The 20148-nt window shown below is 34.6% G+C and overlaps 1 protein-coding gene across 1 annotated transcript in view; it reads left to right on the top strand.

Annotated features, from left to right (window-relative positions):
• The window catches only part of PRKCA (protein kinase C alpha), a 488760-nt gene that overhangs the window by 220102 nt on the left and 248510 nt on the right, over positions 1-20148 (top strand). Inside the window, exon 3 of the mRNA XM_074260570.1 lies at positions 13247-13329. Coding sequence (XP_074116671.1) covers positions 13247-13329 — 83 coding nt within the window. The remainder of the gene's footprint in view (positions 1-13246; positions 13330-20148) is intronic.

The following is a 20148-nucleotide window of genomic DNA, read 5'->3' as shown; positions in this document are numbered from 1 at the left end:
ATTTGCTAATATCTTATTTAAGATTTTAGCATCAATATTCATTAAGGAAATTGGTCTATAGTTTTCTTTCTCAGTTTTCGATCTACCTGGTTTAGGTATCAGTACCATGTCTGTGTCATAGAAGGAATTTGGTAGGACTCCTTCAATCCCTATTTTTTCAAATAGTTTAAATAGCATTGGAGTTAGTTGTTCTTTAAATGTTTGGTAGAATTCACCTGTAAATCCATCTGGTCCTGGGGATTTTTTCTTAGGAAGTTGGTTAATAGCTTGGTCTATTTCTTTTTCTGAGATGGGACTATTTAAACTACTTACTTCTTCCTCTGTTAATCTGGGCAAGCTATATTTTTGAAGGTATTCTTCCATTTCATTTAAGTTATCGAATTTATCGGCATAAAGTTGAGCAAAGTAGCTCCTAACTATTGTTCTAATTTCCTCTTCATTAGTGGTGAGTTCACCCTTTTCATTTTCAAGACTATCAATTTGCTTTTTCTCTTTCCTTTTTTTAATCAGGTTTACTAAGGGTTTGTCTATTTTGTTGGTTTTTTCATAAAACCAACTCTTAGTTTTATTAATTAATTCAATAGTTTTTTTACTTTCAATTTTATTAATCTCACCTTTTATTTTTTGAATTTCAAGTTTTGTGTTTGTCTGGGGGTTTTTAATTTGTTCCTTTTCTAGCAATTTTAGTTGTAAAGCCAATTCGTTGGCCCTCTCTTTCTCTATTTTATGCAGGTAGGCTTGTAGAGATATAAAACTTCCCCTAATTACTGCTTTGGCTGTATCCCACACATTTTGGTATGATGTCTCATTATTGTCATTTTCTTGGGTGAAGTTATTAATTATGTCTATGATTTGCTGTTTTACCCAGTCATTCTTTAGTATAAGATTATTTAGTTTCCAATTATTTTTTGGTCTATTTTCCCCTGGCTTTTTATTAAATGTTATTTTGATTGCATTATGGTCTGAAAAGGATGCATTTACTATTTCTGCCTTACTGCATTTGATTTTGAGATTTTTATGCCCTAGTATATGATCAATTTTTGTATAGGTTCCATGAACTGCTGAGAAGAAAGTATATTCCTTTCTGTCTCCATTTAGCTTTCGCCAAAGATCTATCATATCAAACTTTTCTAGTATTCTATTTACCTCTTTGACTTCTTTCTTATTTATTTTGTGGTTTGATTTATCTAATTCTGATAGTGCAAGGTTGAGATCTCCCGCTATTATAGTTTTGCTATCTATTTCCTCTTGCAGCTCTCTTAATTTCTCTTTTAAGAATTTAGATGCTGCACCACTTGGTGCATACATGTTTAATATTGATACTGCTTCACTATTGATGCTTCCCTTTAGCAGGATATAATGCCCTTCCTTATCTCTTTTAATTAGATCAATTTTTGTTTTTGCTTGATCTGAGATGAGGATGGCTACTCCTGCTTTTTTGGTTTTGCCTGAAGCATAATAGATTCTGCTCCACCCTTTTACTTTTAGTTTGAATGTCTCATCCTGTTTAAGGTGTGTTTCCTGTAAACAACATATAGTAGGATTCTGACTTTTAATCCAGTCTGCTAACTGCTTCCTCTTTATGAGGCAGTTTGCCCCATTCACATTTATGGTTAGAAGGACTAATTCTATTTTGCTTGCCATCCTATTAACCCCTGCTTATGCTTTTCCCCTTTCCTTCCCTTTTACCCTCCTATCCAGTATTAAACTGGTAAACACCACTTGCTTTTCACAGCCCTCCCTTTTTAGGATCCCTCCCCCACCTTAAAGATCCTCCCCTTATTTTACCCCTTTTCCTCGAAATTACTGTATTCCCTTCCCCTTAGCTTACTCCTTCCCTTTCACTTTTCAATGAAGTGGAAGAAGTTTCACCATAAATCGAATATGTCTATTGATACACGCTATGTTCATCTCCCTCCTTTCTTTCTCTCAGATATAATAGGTTACCTTTGCCTCTTCATGAGATGTAGTACCACCACTTTATACTTTTTTATGATATAATCTCCTTTCCACCTCTAGTTTCTAAGACAAATTGTACATATGTTCTTTACATATTTTTTTGACAGAAGTATAGTTCTCAAGATTTCTTTTTACCTTTTTTAGAAGTCTCTTGAGTTCTGTATTTGAAGATCAAACCTCTTATGTAGGTCTGGTTTTTTCATCAAAAATAGATGGAATTCATTTATTTCGTTAAATGTCCATCTTCTTCCCTGGAAAACGATGCTCATTCTTGCTGGGTAAGTTATTCTTGGCTGCATACCAAGTTCCTTAGCCTTTCGGAATATCATGTTCCAGGCCCTGCGTTCTTTTAATGTGGACGCTGCTAGATCCTGTGTTATCCTTATTGTGGATCCTCCATATCTGAATTGTTTTTTTCTAGCAGCTTCCAATATCTTTTCCTTTGTCTGATGGTTCTTGAACTTGGCCACTATATTTCTTGGCGTTTTGATTTTAGGGTCCCTTTCAGTAGGTGATCGATGAATTTTCTCAATGTCTATTTTACCCTCTGTTTCCAAAACGTCTGGGCAGTTCTCTTTGATAATTTCCTCGAAAATGGTGTCCAAGCTCTTTTTTTCCTCCCATTTTTCAGGGAGTCCGATTATTCTCAAATTGTCTCTCCTGGATCTGTTTTCCAGGTCTGTTGTCTTTCTGGTAAGGTACTTGACAGTCTTTTCAATTGTTTCATTTCTCTGGTTTTGCTTGACTCCCTCTTGGTTTCTCCTTGAGTCATTCATTTCTACTTGTTCCAGTCTAATTTTCAATGATGTATTTTCTTCACTCACTTTTTTTATATCTCTTTGTAATTGTCCAATTGAGTTTTTATCTTCTATGGAATTTTTTTCCATTTTATCCATTTTATTTTTTAGAGAGCTGATTTCTTTGTCCAGCTCACTAATCCTGTTTTCCTTGGAGTTGTTTACCTTTTCCAGCTCACTAATCTTGTTTCTCAATGATTTGATTTCTTTATCCATTCTGTCTTTGAATGCATGGGATGACTTCTCCAGGCTCTCTTGCCAAGCTTCCCTTTCCTTTTCCCATTTCTCTTCCAGCTCTCTTGTGAGAGCCTTTTTGATTTCCTCTATGAGGTTCTTTTGTATTGAGGAGCAGCTTATATCCCTCCCAGGGGATACATCTGGGGACATTCTGTTCCTAGTCTCCTCAGCATTTGAAGTCTGCTCCCTCTCCACACAGAAGCTGTCAATGGTTAGAGCCCTTTTGAATTTTTTGTTCATTTTGTCAGAGTAGGAATCAAAGAAAACAAACTGACAAGAGAAACAATTGGTCTGTTTTGCGGGGGATGGGGCTGGATGGTATTAATGGGCTTCCTCTACAGACTGGGGGTAGGGCAGCAGCGAGCCACTAACAGAACAGCAATGACTGTACTGAGTCTGTGCTCTGAGGCTCTGAGAACGCACCGAGTCAGTCCAGGTGGGGGTTGGGGGTGCCGGGCTCTGAGAGACGCTGGCTTTCTGGGGTTTTAATCTTCACCTCCGGTGTTTACACCCTCTCTCTGCTGCTCCTGGCTTGCTGGGGCAAAAGCCCTTTCACAGAAACGGCAGAGATCACACCCCTCCCCCTCCGGTCTGAGCTGTGTGAGCTGCCTGTCTTGCTCTGGCTGTCTGCCCTCAGTCTGCGCCCAGTCTGATTGACCCTCCCCCGAACAAACACAGACCTTTTCTGGCGACTCTCAAGGATGTCTTCTCTTGGTGATAATTTGTGGATTTCTTTCTGGGTCAAGCATTAAGTCAGAGGCTTGTCATGAAGTAAGTTCTGAGAGAAAACGAGGAGCTCAAGCAGCTGTCTGCCTCCACGCCGCCATCTTGGCCGGAACGAATTATGTTAACAGGAAGAGAAGACCATGTTTCAATATGAAGTGCTTTGAATTGTGAATAAGGTTTACTGTCTGGATTTTGCCTGTCTTTGTAAACTGATCATGAAACTTGGCATGGAAACTTTTTCTTTCTGACCAAACAATGTGTTGTATTTGAAAAAAAAAAAAAAAGATGAGTTTGGTAGTTCATTTATGTATAGTTACTCATTACAGCATATTTTTAGGACCAATTTAGAATGTATTTGTATTATTAAACCTCCCTTGGGTTTTTAATTGACTCAAGAAACTTGTACAGGGCCAGAATAAATGTCTTAAAATTCTTAGCTATTTCCAAAGCTTATGTCCTGTCATAATTTCAGCACATTATTATTATTTTTTTTTGTCTTTGACTGGCATGAAATTTATTTTTATTTATTTATTTTTGATAGTATTTTATTTTTTCCAAATATAAGCAAAGATAGTTTTTACCATTCACATTTGTGTTCCAATTTTTTCTTCCCCAAAATAGCAAGTTATCTGATGTAGCTTAAATGTATACAATTCTTTTAAATAGACTTCCATGTTTGTCATGCTATGCAAGAAAAATCAGATGAAAAGGGGGAAAAACACAAGAAAAGAAAAACAAACAAAAATAAAAAGGTGAACATAAGCTTTGATCCATATTCAGGTTTCATAGTTCTTTCATTGGATACAGATAGCATTTTCCATCTCATGTCTATTGGAATGGAGTGAAATTTAAAAAGAGTAAATAACAAAAGTCTTAAATGAAGAGTATATTTGAATGAATTCGAAAAGGACCACATAATGTGAACTTGTTATTGTGTTATAATAATGGGAAATATCTTTCCTCTCCCGCATTGTTCATTTTGTGTTCAATACTATAGGATTACCTTATAGATAAACCAGGATCTAATGTAGTGAGATTTTTGAGGGAAAGGAGGAAAAATTAATACAATCTTCTCTATGCAGTAGGCCCTGAAATATTTATTGAATTTATTTCAGTTTTGAAACTAATTTTAAATTTCTCTTTTGGATATTTCTGTAATGAATGTGGTTATAATAATAATTCTATAGTCATAAGATTCAAAAAAGTATTTTCTTTATAAAGGAGTTAGCATATGTAATATTACTTTCATTTGTAAAGATTTTTTTTCCCCCCTGAGGCTGGGGTTAAGTGACTTGCCCAGAGTTACACAGCTAGAAAGTGTTAAGTGTCTGAGACCAGATTTGAACTCGGGTCCTCCTGAATTCAGGGCTGGTGCTCTATCCACTGTGCCACCTAGCTGATCCCCTATTTTTGAAGAAGAATTCAAAGAAGTGGCTTGCCCAACGTCATATGGTTATATATTTTGTGCTCCGGATATGAACTCCAGCATTTTGATTCCAGATTCATTATAATGTGTCCACGGCATTACAAAGTCTTGAAGACCTAGATTCTGGTTCTAATTCTGCTGCTTATGGGCTGTGTGTGACCTTGGGAAAGTCACACAGAGTTCCAGAATTATAGATTTCCAGCTGAAAGAGACTTTAGTGATTATATGGTTCAATTCTTATGGGAAATGAAATTCCATTACATTCATCTGCCAGAATCAGTGCAGCTATTCCCCAGTTGATGAACATCTATTTTGTTTCTAGTTCTTTTAACAAAAAAAAATGTTCTTTTATAAATATTTTTGTACATATGAGTTCTTTCCCTCTGTCCTTGACCTCGTTACAACCTATGCTTAAAAGTAGTGTTTGTTGCTGGGTCAAGTGGTATAGGAAACTTAGTGACCCTTTGGTTATGGTTTCAAATTATTTTCTGGAATAGTTGAATCAATTCTCAGCTTCATCAATAGTGTGCTTGTCTGTTCTGAGTTCTATCACCTCCAAATAATTATTATTTCCTCATTGTCATTTTTGGCCATCTGAGATATATACATACATACATACATATATATATATATATATATACATATATATATATGATAGGACCATAGAATTATTTTAATTTCAACCAGTCAACTAGCATTTAGTAATGCCCCTATGCAATAAGCATTGTGCAAGGGATTAAAAAAAAAAAGACAAGACAGTCTTTCACTCAAGGAGTATTTGCTTTATTCTTTTTATTAGTAAAATGATACATTTAAAAATATGCTTGTTGATAGCTTTAGCTTTTTCATGTAAGAATTAATTTTTATTTTCTTTAACTATAAAGTTTCCTGTTTTTATATGTACTATTATATAATAAATGACAATGACAATACATTATAATGATATATAAATCAAAGTAGTATTATATAGAGAGTATTATGTATTTGTATCAATTTTATAGATTTTGGATTTTAGAATATATTAGATTTGTCAAATATTACTCAAAATTAATATTAATCTTATAACTGCATTTGGGCAGTTTTTGTAAAGATACTGAGAAATAGATATGGTTTATAGTGAAAGATTCCTATCCTGCTAAAAATTCATAGATATTATTTTTTTTCAAAATTCTATTTGAATTTTTGTTTTCTTTATCTTTTAGTTAGCTTTGTCAGTGTCTGAAAGAGATCTACTAAATTTCCCAGCAATTAGTATTTTGGAGCCTATTTCCCCATACATTTTAACTTCTTTTTTCATTGGATATGTAGAAGGTATGCTAATGTATGTGTGTGCATGTGTGTATACACACACACACATATTATTTCACAATTTATGTTATCTTTATATAAGACTGCTTGCCATCTGGGGGAGGGGGTTGGGGGAGGAAGGGAAAAAATCTGAATAGAAGTAAGTGCAAGGGATAATGTTGTAAAAAATTACCCATGCATATGTACTGTCAAAAAATGTTATAATTATAAAATAAAATAAAAAATTAAAAATAAAAAAGGAAAAAAAAAAAAAAAAAAGGAATGGGTGGATGTCATATCGGTGGCAAAATAAAGCTACTTTTTATACCACAAAAAAAAAAAAAAAAACAAAAAACAATTTATGTTATCTTTAAGCATATGTCTTTGCTTATCTTGCTTTATTGTATTTATTTGTACCATTACTTTGTCAGTGGTCCTGGTTGTTAACCTTGCTTGAATTCACCTGTTGCATAATATGTCTTACCCTAGCTTCTCAAGTTGAGTATATAAATCTACAACTTTAAAATGTATTATTTTTATAAACATTATTCTTATACATGTTTTCTGTTTTTGCTTTATGACAAATTCTCTCTCCTCCATGAATGAGTTGTCCAATTCAAATTCATGATTGTGATTGTTATACTTTTTTTTTTTTGTTATATCCTATTCTAATGCTTCTTTGCTTTTTGCACTCTCTCCTTTTATTAGGAAAAAAAAAGTGGTGAAAGAAAGGAATTAGCAACAGGTCTGGCTCTCAATAATTGCTATGATGTAATGCTACTCCTAGATATGGCAGTGTAATAGCTTAGGCAGAGTTAAAGCAAATAACAACAGGGGAAAAGAAAAACAAAACTTAAAATGAGACTAATTAAACCACAAAAGAGAATCAATATCAAAAATTCTGGTCAAAATCTCAGTAAGAGAAAAGAAAAAGAAGATAGGATAAAAAATGAAATTGTACTTTTGAAGGAACCAAAATTTAAGAATTCAACAATAGGAAATTAAATGTTGAAATCCAGTTCATATTGATTCTTTTCCAAAATTAACAAAATGTGGAACTTAAAGTTGTAAAAAATTAAATAAAATGAATAAAAATAAACTTAAGAAATAAAAATTCAGAAAGAAAATACAACTTATTTTGTAAAATTGGCATTTCTATGCAACAAAATGCAAGAAATTCTTCTTTGCATAAAAAATGAAGAGATAGAATGATTTTTAAGCTCCTTAGACATAAAAGAAAATGAATTAAAATATCCCATATGAGATTCTTATTTAGCATGTATATCTTAAGTGTGGGTTGATTGCAAGTGAGGTAGAAAGTTAGCTACTGCATTCTGATTGACCATCCCCTTTTACTATGTACATCATTGCTCTTTTCTAGGTATTTCCTTCCTCTTCCCAACTTTGTGACTTATTCTCTAAATAAGTCTTAGAGAATATTTCTGTTTATTTTATACCTTGCAGAAAGTTTATTGTTAGCATGTGTGGAAATACATATGGAAAGCCTTTGTGAATGTCCTTAGCACAACCATATAACCACACAGCTATTTTTTAAAGCGCCCTGACTTTAGCCCAAGGGAAGGATAGAGATTTAGATCCGTGTGGCTTGACCTTTCTCTACTTGGGGAAATTTATATAGTATTAAAATCTTCTCTCTGAGATAGCTCCTAAGCCCCTGCAAGGGGATTGGAGCAGGGGGGAAATACTGCTTGCTCTTGACAATTTAGACAGAAAGGATCTGTCCTTTCTGTCCTCTTGGCTTTCATCTGTGTACCTTGTCCTCACTACCTTGCAATTCTCTTTTCAAAAATAATGAAGCACCCAGATCAGAAGGAGCTATAATCAATTGAATTTTATCTAGCTGGAAAATTCAAACTAATTATAACTTTAAAGAACAAAGGTAAGGTTTAGAATAGGAACTCCTCTCAACTTGGCCCAGGGTAGGGATTAAAGGGGGAAGAGGGAAGAGGGACAGATAAGGGGGAAGAAGATAAGGGAGGAGGAGGAGAGGAAAAAAGGAAGAAGGGGAAGAAAGAGAGAGAGAGAAGGAAGGAAAGAAGGAAGGAAGGAAGGAAGGAAGGAGGGAGGGAGGAAAGGAAAGAGGGAGGAAGAAGTATCAAGTGGGGGAGAAAATATCATCATTCTTCTTGGCCAAATATTGCAGTCTCTAATTTCTTGTCTCAGCCCCAGAGGTCTTCATAGATTAGAACCTTTATCCTAGTCTCTCTCCTACAACCCAAAAGAGAAATCCAATTTTCTGATTTCTACAAAGATTTTTCCAAAATCTGAAAACTCTGAGTCTAATTTTCATAACTTACAAATTATTTCTTTTTCCTCCCAGGACAAGAGGAAAACACTAAGAGTAGTAGGCTGACTTCTGGCCATAGGTCATAATAAGCCAAAAAAATTCTCTTCTAACCAATAGAACTTTATCCTCATTGTACATTTTTGTTTGTCACAGAGAAATTCCAGAGGTTACAATAACTGACTTGTTTCATTTAGAGGGACTTAAAAGTAATTTTTCACAAGTTAAAGACAGATAACTCCTAAGTCTGTATTTTTAGCCCTGAGTTCTCCCCAGTCTTTGGTGTCCATATATGATTGGTAGTCTTTTGTTATCTTATTGCCCTGTCAGTTCCTCTGTCTCTTTTCAAAAACTGAGCTAACAATCCATGTTGTTGTTGTTGTTAAGTCATTATCAGCTGTGTCTATCTTTTGGTGATCCCATTTAGGAAAACATACTGGATTGGTTTGCCATTTCCTTCTTGAGGCCATTTTACATCTGAGGTAACTGAGGCAAACAGAGTTAAGTGACTTGCCCAGAGACACACAGCTAATAAGTGTATGAGATCAGATTTTATTTAACTCAGGAAGATGAGAGTTCCTGACTCCAGGCAGATGTACACTTTTCCACTAAATAAATATTTCTTTGACTTCCCTATCTCATGTAATGATACCAATGGCCTCCCAATCTAGAATATGCCAATTCTTAATTCCATATCTTCAATAGTTTTCCATGTCTAAGTAGTTACCCTCACTTGTCATTGTTATCACCACCTGGGAAAACCTTACATTGAAAAAGCCAGTCGCCCACTGTAACTGGGGCCTTGGTCAATTATCTTGATTTTTGTTTTAACCATTAGACTGCTATGCCTGGGGAAGAGACTAAGACTGATAACTTTGCATAGTTCAGTCTCACTTAAATCCAATTTACATGCAAGTCACCCTCATGATGTCATTAATGCTCTTTGAGAATGAAAGATGAATAATATTACCTTTCTTCTTTCCTACCTCTTAGTTTTTTTCTTTTTTTCTCTTCTCCTATATCCTATTTACCCCTTCACCTTCTTCTGAAATAAATAGGGCATTTTACCCTTCCACTTTCTTTGCTCGTTCCCCCTTTACCCTGACTCTTTATCTTGTTCTTTTCACTGCCTTCTTTGTTCTCTTCCCTTCCTTTCAAATTTCTCCTATCTTCTCCTCCTTTCTTTTTCTTTCCTCTTCCAAACTCACTCTGTTCTGTCCTTTTTTATCCCATTTCTGGTCCTCATTACCAATGGCTATTATAATACTCTCCTGAATAATTTCCTCCCTCATGTGTCTCCCCCTTCAATTCATCCTCTGTATTTCTTGTAGAAAAATCTTCCTAAAGCATAGCTGTGATTATGTGATTTTTCTACCCCTCTTAACTTTTGTGTGTGTATGATTACTTAATTGGTAATCTGGTACAATCTATGAACTCCCTTTTCAAATAATATTAAGTGCATAAAATAAAATATGTAAGATTACAAGGGATGCCAATTATATTGAAGTATTTATTTTTTATTTTAATTTATGAAATGAAAATTTATTTTCTAAAAGTTTAAAAATATTAAGAACTTTTGGTTTATAGAATAATGTTTAAATTCCTTAAATTAGTATTCACGATCTTCCAAATTCTGGCTGCAGTCTCCTATTGCAGTCTTCTCTTTCACCCTCTTATATGAATCTTCTGTTCTGGCTAAGCTGAATTCTTTGCCATTCATCAAATAAATCTTCATTGTTTTATCCTGGTACTTTTTGTATATGCTATTATTCTCATCTAAAATGCCTTCTTTATCTGGTATTAATAATAGCTACCATTTATATGGTTTAAAGGTTTGCAAAATGCTCTATATCCATTATCTCACAATAGCCCTGTGATGGAACTACTGCTAGCCATGAAATAATCAGAAGGAGGATGCTGGAATTTAAAAAATTTTTATTTGTTTTTTTCCTAAACTTAAGAAGTGAAACAAGTATTTCCATAATATAGTAGAATAGGAAAAAAGATGATTGTATATGAAACTGAAAATCTATTATATACAACTTGTTGTTTCTTTTAAATATATAATAGAGTTATATCACTTTCTTTTTTTCTTCTCTTGACTTTTCTACTCTAGAGATGGCTGCCATTAGGCACAAATGTGTGCAGTGTGTCTATATGTATGTAAAATCAATCTATATATACTTCTTTTTATCATTTCTTTCTCTGGATGAAAACAGCATCTTCTTTTATATGTCCTTTGAAGTTAATTTGTGTATTTATAGTCAACATGACTCAGTCACTTAAAAGTTGTTCTTGCAACACTAGTACTATATACATTGTTCTTTGCTCTTCATTATTTTTGTGCAAGACCATCCATGTTTTTCTAAGATCACTGAGCTCATCATTTCTTTCTTTTCTTTTTTTTTTTTAAATAGCTATTTATTGACAAAACATATTCCTCCCCTAGATGGCAGGTAGTGTATGGGACTACAGGTAGTCCCATACATGTTAAATATGTTAAAGTATATGTTAAATACAATATATGTATACATGTTTATATAGTTATCTTGCTGCACAAGAAAAATCGGATTTAGAAAAAAAGGTAAAAATAACCCGAGAAGAAAAACAAAAGTGCAAGCAAACAATAACAGAAAGAATGGAAATTTTATGTTGTGGTCCACACTTATTTCCCAGTGTTCTTTCGCTGGGTGTATGTAGCTGGTTTTGTTCATTATTGATCAATTGGAACTGATTTGGATCCTCTCATTGTTGAAGAGAGCCATGTCTAGGAGAATTGATCCATATATAATTGTTGTTGAAGTGTATAATGATCTTCTGGTTCTGCTCATTTCACTTAGCATTAGCTCATGTAAGTCTCTCCAAGCCTCTCTGTATATTCATCCTGCTAGTCATTTCTTATAGAACAATAATATTCCATAACATTCACATACCACAATTTATTTAGCCATTCTTCAATTGATGGGCATCCATTCAATTTCCTGTTTCTAGTCACTATGAAAAAAGGGCTGCCACAATCATTTTTGAACATATGGGTTCCTTTCCCTTCTTTAAGATCTCTTTGGGACATAAGCCCAGTAGTAGCACTGTTGGATAAAAGGGTATGCACAGTTTGATAACTTTTTGGGCATAATTCCTGATTGCTCTCCAGAATGGTTGGATCTTCTCACAACTCCACCAGCAATGCATCAATGTCCCAGTTTTCCCACATTCCCTCCAATTCGTCATTATCTTTTCCTGTCATCTTGAACTCATAATTTCTTATACCACAGCAGTGTTTCATCACAATCATAAGGCATTAGATTAGGAAAGCAGATGTGATTTTGATTTTGATTAAGCCTTGAAAGTAAAGTTAAGCCTGAAAAAACCAGAAGGTGAAGGAGAGAGAATATTCCATGCATGGGGAACTGTTATTGAAAATGTCAGGAAATGGAATGCCTTGATCAAAGACAAGCAAGAAAGGCAAGTATAGTTAGAATAAAAGAGCATATATGTGAAGGTTAGGGATGAAAGATGGGAGGTACAAGATTTAAGAAGACTGGAAAGGTGGGGAGCTTATGCATGGATGTAGATGACAAACACAAGATTTTGTATTGGATTGTGGAAGTGATTGAAAGCCACTAAAGTTTATTGACTATGGAAGTGATATGGTCACATACCTATACTTTAGGAAAGTCACTTTGATGGTTGATGAAAAGATGAATTGAAGTGTAAAAAGATTTGTAACATGGAGATCAATGAAAAGAATATTACAATAGACCATGTTTATGGTGATGAGAGCCTGCACTGGGATCATGGCAGTGTCAGAAGAAAGAAGAAGGCATGCTTGAGAGATATTACAAAGATGTAATCAACAGGCTTTGGCAACTGTCATGCAGGGTGAGAGTGAGAAATCACCAATAACACTTAAATTTTAAGGTCAAAAAAACATTTAATACATTTGAATTTGGCAACTAAAATCATTAAGTAACATTTGAGAAAAGCTAGTAAATGTCTGAGGCCAGTTTTGAATGAGGTCCAACACTCTATTCATTGACCCACTTAGCTATTACAAGGTATATGCATACATACATAATATATACATACATGCCCACATGTATATATTTGTGGGTATGTGTGGACATACACACATGTAAAGAGATTATGATGATAACTCATATTTACAAAGTGCTTAAAATTTTGCAGTTAAATTATCTGATTTGAGCCTCAGAATAACCATTATGGCATAGATATTATATTTATTATTTTTCTGAATTTATTGGTGAGGAAACTAAGGCTCAGATATATTACCTGACTTGTTTATGGTAATAGCTAATGTTATACAATCATTGAAGTTTAAAATTTATTGAAGATGGAAATGTATCTATATTTAATTCAGTAGTGAATACTATAAGTCTTTGAATGAATGCCATCTGATTACTTTTTAAAGCATTCCATTTATAGTCAAATTAAATTTGTTTGAGCAAGTGAAAACCTTTTCTAATTGTGGTTTTATTTTCTCTCTACCAGTTTGCTGTTTTGTTGTTCACAAGAGGTGCCATGAATTTGTCACTTTCTCTTGTCCGGGTGCAGATAAAGGGCCTGACACTGATGTAAGTATATGCGGATGTCTGCTGGCTCATAGGCTCTTTGTCTGACAATTCTTACAATGTTTCTCTGGCCATTTTTGCAGTGGTGATACTTTTATATAACATTAGGTTATATCAAGTAATAGGTTAATGACACAGTTCAAAATGACTGTCATTTTGTTGTTGTATAAGTTACTATGTAGAGTTTGTCCTATTCTATGAAATACATGTAATTCCCCCTGAAAACGTATTGATAAGTCAATGAAACATAAATCTGGCTTCATTTCACTTCAAATGGCTTATTGAATAATGAGTCTTTTATTGCACTCTATGGATGTAATAAAATGTTGCTTGTTTGTTTCCTGTGATGCTTGGTGCCTTTTCATTATGCATTATAATTTCCCCTGTTGAATAAAATAATTTAACATCTGTTTATAAGAAGAGTACTTTCAGAAGCTTTCTTTGTCTGAACATATAATGTAGTTTATTTATGCCCTAATTTTACTTTGTCTTTACCATTGTCTTCTTGCTTTTCTCAGTTGTTCTAGAAATGGAACATATTGGTCAAAATATAACAACATAATGGGAATATTAACATCTAAAAAGTGTTAGAGAAAGAGTATAAAAATAAAAGTGACTGAATGGACTTAAGGAGTTAAAAAAAAAAAAAAACACACAAAAAAACCCCACCTAAGTGTTGCAATAACATTCCACATTTGTTGCTGAACTCCCTGAATCGGCTTTAGTTAGCATAAGAGAAGGTTAAAAAAGATGAGATGGAAAAGGCTACTAGATAACTCATTGGAAGATGAATCCTCTGAGGTGCTTGTCTGTAACCATATTTCAACCATTTGGTTGAAATGAATCCTTCTTTTGGCACCTTTTCCTCTCAAATCTTCACCTTTTTTTTTTCAATTATCTTTTAATTCTAGTTATAGCTAATTATTTTTCAAGAAAAACAAATTTTCAAGAAAAAAGAAAAAGCATTTGGAAGTTCTTTCTTCTGTTTTCATATAAACAGTGATAGAAGTTAATGGTGATCTATTAACAAGTGGATACAATACACAATACACAATAGATGAGAGTATGGACTATTAGCCTTGTCCTTTTGGTCTCATAGTCTCATAAAGTTTTCATTTGGCCTTTTCCTACTCTTTTTTTTTTCCCTTTCCTGTTTTATGATAAACATTTGCAGCTTGAGGGCTTAGAAGAGGAATGAGTTTAAATATTATTTATCCTACAAATCCTACATCTCTTCTCACTACCCCCCCCCTTTTTTTTTTTAACTATTTACTATTTACGTATCAATTTCTGGTCTTTTCTTTCTTTCATTTTTCTCTATCTTTTTTTTCCTTCTTCTTTTTCTCTTTTATCATTGCTCACTTTTTTTTCTCCCTCATGCTGGAAATGCATAGTTTCCATGATCATGGTGGTAGGGCAAAAGAGAGAGAAATAGATATATCTGACTGAATTTAAATGAGAATCTTTTTCTCTTTATCACTTTAAAATATTTTTTAGTTTCTTTAATAATAATTTAAAAAGAAATCTGTTATTCAGTTTTTTGAATCATCTGTGTTCTTGTTCTCTTAATCAGTTATTCATTTGTTAAGTGCCTAATATATGCCAAGCACTTTTCTAGGAATTAAGAATACAAAAACAAACACAAAAAAGAAACACTTTATGTCTTTTAAGTTTATATGCTATCAGGTAATACAGTATGTACATAGAAGAAATACATACAAAATATAAACAAGTTAATTTCTAATGAAGGGGTGGGAAGTATTAAAATCAAGATGAGCTTTCTGTGGAAGGTGGCACTTGATCTGATATTCGAAGGAAGCTATTGTATACTCTATATAATATATTCTGTATTTTTTTAAATATAAGAGGTGAGACAACGGAAAAGATGATGATACCTGATATAGCAAATCTGGTAACCTAGAAGAATAATTGTATTTTCAACAGAAATAGGCAAGTTAGGAAGAAGAAAGAATTAGAGGTGACTAGAAGAGAATGACTTCTCTTTTTATAGCATGTAGTAGTTCTAATGAGGGAAAGGAAAGGGGAAACCCCATTTCTCAGCATATAGATAGGAAGATAATCCCATGGGGCGTAGTGTCCCCGTAAATGAATTTACAGGCCCGAAAACCTAGATTGATTTAAAAAAAAAAAAAAAAAAAAAAAAAAAAAAAAAAAAAAAGGTTTATTGTAGAAATTTGGAGGTAAAGTTAAGTTAGAAAGATGCCAGGCCCAAAGGTGGCTGCTAGGTGGGCAGGAACCCTTACATGATCGGTAGGATACCATGTGTTGGATGGGAGGGCTCCTGCAAAGAGAGTGCTCTGGCTCGTTTCTTTTATATTTAGAAGATGATGGGCAGTACCCCAAGTTCTCAGTGGGCTTTTCAATTAGCTCAGATCAGGTGAGGGCTGGGGGAAGCTGAGCTGAGGGTGGGGGCTGGGCCCGGATATTCAAAAGTGTTCTTTTGACCAGGATTTGTGAATCAAGGTCAGCCATGGGTTGGGCAATTAGAAAGGAATCTTAAAGGGACATCAACCCCCATCAATTCTATCAAATCTCTTCATATTTTTTAAGTCATTCTTGATTGTAGAGCTTAAAACTAGCTATGAAGATAATGAAAATTGAAGTACTACCAAATAGAATGGGATGTATTTTGTGTGTGGCCTTTGGTTTTAATGTGCTCTTATTTTTACTTCCTTCTCAAAGAAGTACTTGTACTTAAGGGCTTTTTAAAGCATCTTAATAAAAGAGCAAATTGGGTGGAGGCAGGCAGCTGCTTGAGCTCCTCCTTTTCTCTCAGAACTTACTTCATGACAAGCCTCAGACTTAATGCTTGACCCAGAAAGAAACCCACAAATAATCACCAAGAGAAGACATCCTTGAAAGTCTCCAGAAAAGGTCTGTGTTTGCTCGGGGGAGAGTCAATCAGACTGGGCGCAGACTGAGGGCAGGCAGAGCGAGACAGGCAGCTCACACAGCTCAGACCTGAGGGGGAGGGGTACGATCTCTGCCATTTCTGCGAAAAGACTTTTTCCCCAGTGTGGATACTCCATCTTGGCAGCAAGCCAGGAGCAGCGGAGAGGGTGCGGAGATGAAGATTAAAACCCCAGAAAGCTAGCATCTCTCAGAACCCGGCCACCCCCAACCCCCACCTGGACTGACTCAGCGAGTTCTCAGAGCCTCAGAGCGCAGACTCAGTACAGTCATCACCGTTCTGTTAGTGGCTCTCTGCTGCCCTACCCCCAGTCTGTAGAGGAAGCCCATTAATACCATCCAGCCCCATCCCCTGCAAAACAGACCAATTTCTCTTGTCAATTTGTTTTCTTCGATTCCTACTCTGACAAAATGAACAAAAAATTCAAAAGGGCTCTAACCATTGATAGCTTTTGTATGGAGAGAGAGCAGACTTCAAATACTGAGGAGACTAAAAACAGACTGTCCCCAGAGGAATCCCCTAAGGGGGATATGAGCTGCTCCTCAATACAAAAGAATCTCATAGAGGAAATCAAAAAGGCTCTCACAAGAGAGCTGGAAGAGAAATGGGAAAAGGAAAGGGAATCTTGGCAAGAGAGCCTGGAGAAGTCATCACATGCATTTAAAGACAGAGTGGATAAAGAAATCAAATCATTGAGAGACAAGATTAGTGAGCTGGAAAAGGTAAACAACTCCAAGGAAAACAGGATTAGTGAGCTGGAAAAAGAAAACAGCTTTCTAAAAAATAAAATGGAAAAAAATTCCATAGAAGATAAAAACTCAATTGGACAATTACAAAGAGATATAAAAAAAGTGAGTGAAGAAAATACATCATTGAAAATTAGACTGGAACAAGTAGAAATGAATGACTCAAGGAGAAACCAAGAGGTAGTCAAGCAAAACCAGAGAAATGAAACAATTGAAAAGAATGTCAAGTTCTTTATTGGAAAGACAATAGACCTGGAAAACAGATCCAGGAGAGACAATTTGAGAATAATCGGACTCCTTGAAAAATGTGAGGAAAAAAAGAGCTTGGACACCATTTTCGAGGAAATTATCAAAGAGAACTGCCCAGATGTTCTGGAAACAGAGGGTAAAATAGACATTGAAAAAATTCATCAATCACCTACTGAAAGGGACCCTAAAATCAAAACGCCAAGAAATATAGTGGCCAAGTTCAAGAACCATCAGACAAAGGAAAAGATATTGGAAGCTGCTAGAAAAAAGCAATTCAGATATGGAGGATCCACAATAAGGATAACCCAGGATCTAGCAGCGTCCACATTAAAAGAACGCAGGGCCTGGAACATGATATTCCGAAAGGCTAAGGAACTTGGTATGCAGCCAAGAATAACTTACCCAGCAAGAATGAGCATCGTTTTCCAGGGAAGAAGATGGACATTTAACGAAATAAATGAATTCCATCTATTTTTGATGAAACAAACCAGACCTACACAAAAAATATGTAAAGAACATATGTACAATTTGTCTTAGAAAATAGAAGTGAAAAGGAAATTATTTCATAAAAAAGTGTAAAGTGGTGGTACTACATCTCATGAAGAGGCAAAGGTAACCTATTATATCTGAGGGAAAGAAAGGAGGGAGATGAACATAGTGTGTATCAATAGACATATTCCATTTATGGTGAAACTTCTTCCACTTCATTGAAAAGTGAAAGGGAAGGAGTAAGCTAAGGGGAAGGGAATACAGAAATTGTGAGGAAAAGGGGTAAAATAAGGGGAGGAACTTTAAGGTGGGGGAGGGATCCTAAAAAGGGAGGGCTGTGAAAAGCAAGTGGTGTTCATCAGTTTAATACTGGGTAGGGGGGTAAAAGGGAAGGAAAGGGGAAAAGCATAAGCAGGAGTTAATAGGATGGCAAGCAATATAGAATTAGTCCTTCTAACCATAAATGTGAATGGGGCAAACTGCCTCATAAAGAGGAAGCAGTTAGCAGACTGGATTAAAAGTCAGAATCCTACTATATGTTGTTTACAGGAAACACACCTGAAACAGGGTGAGACATTCAAACTAAAAGTAAAAGGGTGGAGCAGAATCTATTATGCTTCAGGCAAAACCAAAAAAGCAGTAGTAGCCATCCTCATCCCAGATCAAGCAAAAACAAAAATTGATCTAATTAAAAGAGATAAGGAAGGGCATTATATCCTGCTAAAGGGTGGCATCAATAATGAAGCAGTATCAATATTAAACATATATGCACCAAGTGGTGCAGCATCTAAATTTTTAAAAGGGAAATTAAGAGAGCTGCAAGAGGAAATAGATAGCAAAACTATAATAGTGGGAGATCTCAACCTTGCACTCTCAGAATTAGATAAATCAAACCACAAAATAAATAAGAAAGAAGTCAAAGAGGTAAATAGAATACTAGAAAAGTTTGATATGATAGATCTTTGGCGAAAGCTAAATGGAGACAGAAAGGAGTATACTTTCTTCTCAGCAGTTCATGGAACCTATACAAAAATTGATCATATACTAGGGCATAAAAACCTCAAAATCAAATGCAGTAAGGCAGAAATAGTAAATGCATCCTTTTCAGACCACAATGCAATCAAAATTACATTTAATAAAAGCCAGGGGAAAATAGACCAAAAAATAATTGGAAACTAAATAATCTTATACTAAAGAATGATTGGGTAAAGCAGCAAATCATAGACATAATTAGTAGCTTCACCCAAGAAAATGACAATAATGAGACATCATACCAAAATGTGTGGGATACAGCCAAAGCAGTAATAAGGGGAAGTTTTATATCTCTACAAGCCTACTTGCATAAAATAGAGAAAGAGAGGGGCAACGAATTGGGCTTACAACTCAAATTGCTAGAAAAGGAACAAATTAAAAACCCCCGAGACAAACACAAAACTTGAAATTCAAAAAATAAAAGGTGAGATTAATAAAATTGAAAGTAAAAAAAAACTATTGAATTAATTAATAAAACTAAGAGTTGGTTCTATGAAAAAACCAACAAAATAGACAAACCCTTAGTAAACCTGATTAAAAAAAAGGAAAGAGAAAAAGCAAATTGTTAGTCTTGAAAATGAAAAGGAAATTAGAACAATAGTTAGGAGCTACTTTGCTCAACTTTATGCTGATAAATTCGATAACTTAAATGAAATGGAAGAATACCTTCAAAAATATAGCTTGCCCAGATTAACAGAGGAAGAAGTAAGTAGTATAAATAGTCCCATTTCAGAAAAAGAAATAGAACAAGCTATCAACCAACTTCCTAAGAAAAAGTCCCCAGGACCAGATGGATTTACAGGTGAATTCTACCAAACATTTAAAGAACAACTAACTCCAATGCTATGTAAACTATTTGAAAAAATAGGGATTGAAGGAGTCCTACCAAATTCCTTCTATGACACAGACATGGTACTGATACCTAAACCAGGTAGATCGAAAACTGAGAAAGAAAACTATAGACCAATTTCCTTAATGAATATTGATGCTAAAATCTTAAATAAGATATTAGCAAATAGACTTCAGAAAATCATCCCCAGGATAATACACTATGACCAAGTGGGATTTATACCAGGAATGCAGGGCTGGTTCAATATTAGGAAAACTATTAGTATAATTGACCATATTAATAATCAAATTAATAAAAACCATATGATCATCTCAATAGATGCAGAAAAGGCATTTGATAAAATCCAACATCCATTCCTACTAAAAACGCTTGAGAGTATAGGAATAAATGGACTATTCCTTAAAATAATAAGGAGCATATATTTAAAACCTTCAGTAAACATCATATGTAATGGCGATAAACTAGAACCTTTCCCTGTAAGATCAGGAGTGAAACAAGGTTGCCCACTATCACCATTACTTTAC

The sequence above is a fragment of the Sminthopsis crassicaudata genome, chromosome 4 (assembly GCF_048593235.1).
Source record: "Sminthopsis crassicaudata isolate SCR6 chromosome 4, ASM4859323v1, whole genome shotgun sequence".
Taxonomy (NCBI): domain Eukaryota; kingdom Metazoa; phylum Chordata; class Mammalia; order Dasyuromorphia; family Dasyuridae; genus Sminthopsis; species Sminthopsis crassicaudata.
Note: the sequence above shows the minus strand (reverse complement) of the source record. Positions and strands in the feature narration are given on the sequence as shown.